Source organism: Antrostomus carolinensis, unplaced genomic scaffold (assembly GCF_000700745.2).
Source record: "Antrostomus carolinensis isolate BGI_N321 unplaced genomic scaffold, ASM70074v2 scaffold39484, whole genome shotgun sequence".
NCBI classification, from domain to species: domain Eukaryota; kingdom Metazoa; phylum Chordata; class Aves; order Caprimulgiformes; family Caprimulgidae; genus Antrostomus; species Antrostomus carolinensis.
In genome coordinates, this window is record NW_010309406.1 from 1 (window position 1) to 1,471 (window position 1,471).

The following is a 1,471-nucleotide window of genomic DNA, read 5'->3' on the forward strand; positions in this document are numbered from 1 at the left end:
GCAGGATCTCTGTGACGCTGCTTTCCTTCTAATCCTCTCCTGCTCTTTTGGTTTGTTTTTGGTCCCATTTTCTCCCCCTGCCACCACCTCCTCCCAACCCCATCCAGATCCAGGGTAACATCTTTGCGGGCTTTGACGAGACCTTGCTGCGGGGCGCCGAGGCTCTGGCCGCTGTGGATATCGTGTCGCAGAAAACTCATCCCTTCAAGCCTGATGCCACCTACCACACCATGAGCAGCGTGTCCTGCACTCCTACCTCGTCCTCCGTCCACCTGCACCACCCGTCCGTGCTGACCACTCACCATCCCCACCACCACCACCACCAGCCCTCCCAGGGTCTGGATGGCGAGCTGCTGGACCACCTCAACTCTGCTCTCCCTCTCGGAGGAGTGCCGGGCCCAGATGTGGGCTCCACACCTTCTCACCCTCATTCCCACATGTCGGCCATCAACCACATGGCCCACCACTCCCAGTCTATGAACATGTCCCACCCCCATGGTCTCGCTTCCCACGCTGTCATCTCCGGCCCCGAGACGGAGACAGACCCCCGGGAGCTGGAGTCCTTCGCCGAGAGGTTCAAGCAGCGAAGGATCAAGCTGGGGGTGACCCAGGCGGACGTAGGCTCCGCGTTGGCCAACCTGAAGATCCCAGGGGTGGGCTGCCTTAGCCAAAGCACAATCTGCAGGTTTGAGTCCCTCACCTTATCCCACAACAACATGGTGGCCCTCAAGCCCATCCTAGAAGCTTGGTTGGAGGAGGCTGAGAGGGCTCAGAGGGAGAAAATGACCAAACCTGAGATCTACACGGGGGGTGACAAGAAACGCAAGCGCACCTCCATCGCTGCCCCCGAAAAGCGATCTCTGGAGGCTTATTTCGCCGTGCAGCCTCGACCCTCCTCGGAGAAAATCGCCGCCATCGCCGAGAAGTTAGACTTGAAGAAGAACGTGGTGCGGGTTTGGTTTTGCAATCAGAGACAGAAGCAGAAAAGGATGAAATTTTCTGCCACCTACTGAAGAAAGGGGCTGGGAGGGCACTTGGGGGAGAGTCCCTGCCCCCCCTTAATTGACCCACTGTGGTCCTGGCTCCCCAGCCCCCTCTAAAATGAGCAAAAAAAAAATGTTTTTTTTTTTTTTTTTTTTTGGTTGTTTGTTTGTTTAAAAAAAAAAAAAATGGGTGGGGGGAAAAAAAAATAAGAAAAATCAACCTAAAAAAGGGAAACCCACCCAAAGTGAAGCGAACAGTTTGGTGCCTGCTCCTCACCCCCCCCGGGTAAAATGTTATGACTGGTACAGACTGCTTTTGTAGAGAAAACTGGAAAAAAAAGATGGTGAAAAAGGAAAAAAAATAAATGGCAATGTCGAGGGGGAAGTTTCGGGGTGTCCGGAGTTAGGGGAGCAGCAGCAGCGAGAACTTGGTGGGTTTTTATTGCAGCCTCTCGGCGGGGGCTGTGACACCGCACGCTCCTCGGTGC

At 54.8% G+C, this 1,471-nt stretch overlaps 1 protein-coding gene across 1 annotated transcript; it reads left to right on the forward strand.

Moving 5' to 3' along the window:
* Positions 1 to 95: 95 nt before the first annotated feature.
* Positions 96 to 1,086, forward strand: LOC104523506 (brain-specific homeobox/POU domain protein 3). The gene has a single exon (XM_010166108.2). It carries the CDS (start codon positions 231 to 233, stop codon positions 1,011 to 1,013), a length of 783 nt encoding a protein of 260 aa, XP_010164410.1. The 5' UTR covers positions 96 to 230; the 3' UTR covers positions 1,014 to 1,086.
* Positions 1,087 to 1,471: the final 385 nt, after the last annotated feature.

Excerpts from the sequence above, each read along its gene's own strand:
- LOC104523506 (XM_010166108.2), top strand. The coding sequence starts at position 231 with ATGAGCAGCGTGTCCTGCACTCCTACCTCGTCCTCCGTCCACCTGCAC.